At 56.6% G+C, this 1,331-nt stretch overlaps 1 protein-coding gene across 2 annotated transcripts in view; it reads left to right on the plus strand.

Annotated features, from left to right (window-relative positions):
* The first annotated feature begins 285 nt into the window (after positions 1-285).
* Positions 286-1,331, plus strand: part of PIK3R3 (phosphoinositide-3-kinase regulatory subunit 3) — an 86,360-nt gene continuing 85,314 nt past the window's right edge. Inside the window, exons 1-2 of one of the 2 annotated variants that reach the window (XM_015567509.1) lie at positions 286-931; positions 1,029-1,138. In XM_015567509.1, the coding sequence (XP_015422995.1) occupies positions 1,033-1,138 (106 nt within the window). In that variant the 5' untranslated portion in view covers positions 286-931; positions 1,029-1,032. The remainder of the gene's footprint in view (positions 932-1,028; positions 1,139-1,331) is intronic. The other variant, XM_006769223.2, reaches the window with a different exon arrangement.

Genomic DNA, 1,331 nt, shown 5'->3' on the forward strand with positions numbered 1-1,331 from the left:
GGCTCCTGCCTGCGGCCAGCGCCCGGGCCGTACCATTCTGACCGAGGCCGGGGGGGAGCGTGGGTGGGTGGTGAAGGAGCGGAGGCCCCGAGAGCACGGGGGAGAGTTGGAAGCGGAGATGGAGGATAGTTTCAGAGGGTTTCCTCAGGCGCCTCACAGAATTCCCCCGTCTATCCAGGCTGGGTGGAGTGGGAGGGGCAGTGGAAGTGCTGGCCGTCCCCTGCCTGGAGCGGTTGGGTGGCGCCTCAGCGGGGGAGCATGGAGGCGGGGAAGGGTGTCCCCCTCCGCGCCGTTAAAATGAAACTAGTGACTGGAGTCCAGAGCAGAGCGTGAGGGCAGCGGGCGCTGGCGGGCCTCCTGGCAGCCGGCGGGAGCTCCGGGCCGGACGGAGCTAACTGAACTCTCCAACCAACGGGCCCCACGCCCGAGGCTGCAGCAGCTTGGGTCGGAGCCCGAACCAACGGAGCCCGAGTCCGGCCCCTGAGGGCATCGCGCTCTGCAGACCAGTGGGGACCCCGAAACTTGAATGCACTCCCCAGCCCCCTTTTTATGCCTTCCTTTGTCACTTCTCCACCTTGCTCCCAGCGCGTCCCTTTTTTTTTTCTTTTTCTTCTTTTCTTTCGTCTTCATTTACCGAAGGACACAAAAGTGGCTTCTTCCGCGGGAAGATTTGGAGGCGGTGGGAGCTCTCCTCTTGGAAGAGCGACTGTGTAGAAGGGATTTTTGGGGAGCCGCTTGTGAACACCTTTGCCTTCCGGCCCCCCCCTCCGCCCAGCCTCTTTGCACCTCCCAGGGAGCAGAGCCCGTCGATTGAAAGTTCGGGGGCATTTTGCTGGGTTCGGCAGAGGAGGGAGGTGGAGGACCTCGTCCTCGTACCGGTAGTTGCCTGGACTTAATACCGGCCATTGGAAACCCTGAAGTACATTTCCGAGTGGGACTTTTACAAATATATATATATATATATTTTGAAGTATCAGATTAAAAAATATATGCTTTCTATATATTTCTTGACGACCTGCTCCTGACAGCGCGATGTACAATACGGTGTGGAGTATGGACCGCGATGACGCAGACTGGAGGGAGGTGATGATGCCCTATTCGACAGAACTGATATTTTATATTGAAATGGATCCTCCAGGTACTTGGGAGAAACAAAGAATGTTGTGATGGGTCTGATGTGTGTTTCACAAGGTCTCGGTGATGTATGCAGGGCAGGATTATTGCTGGGTGCGCTAGCTTTGGGATGTGGGGCAGGTTTTGCAGTTTGAGCTGCAGTAAAACTGCTGCTGGTTTACACGGTCAAAGTTTGCAGTCAGGACCCTGATCCTATT

Source organism: Myotis davidii, unplaced genomic scaffold, assembly GCF_000327345.1.
Source record: "Myotis davidii unplaced genomic scaffold, ASM32734v1 scaffold924, whole genome shotgun sequence".
In the NCBI taxonomy this organism is placed as follows: Eukaryota; Metazoa; Chordata; class Mammalia; order Chiroptera; family Vespertilionidae; genus Myotis; species Myotis davidii.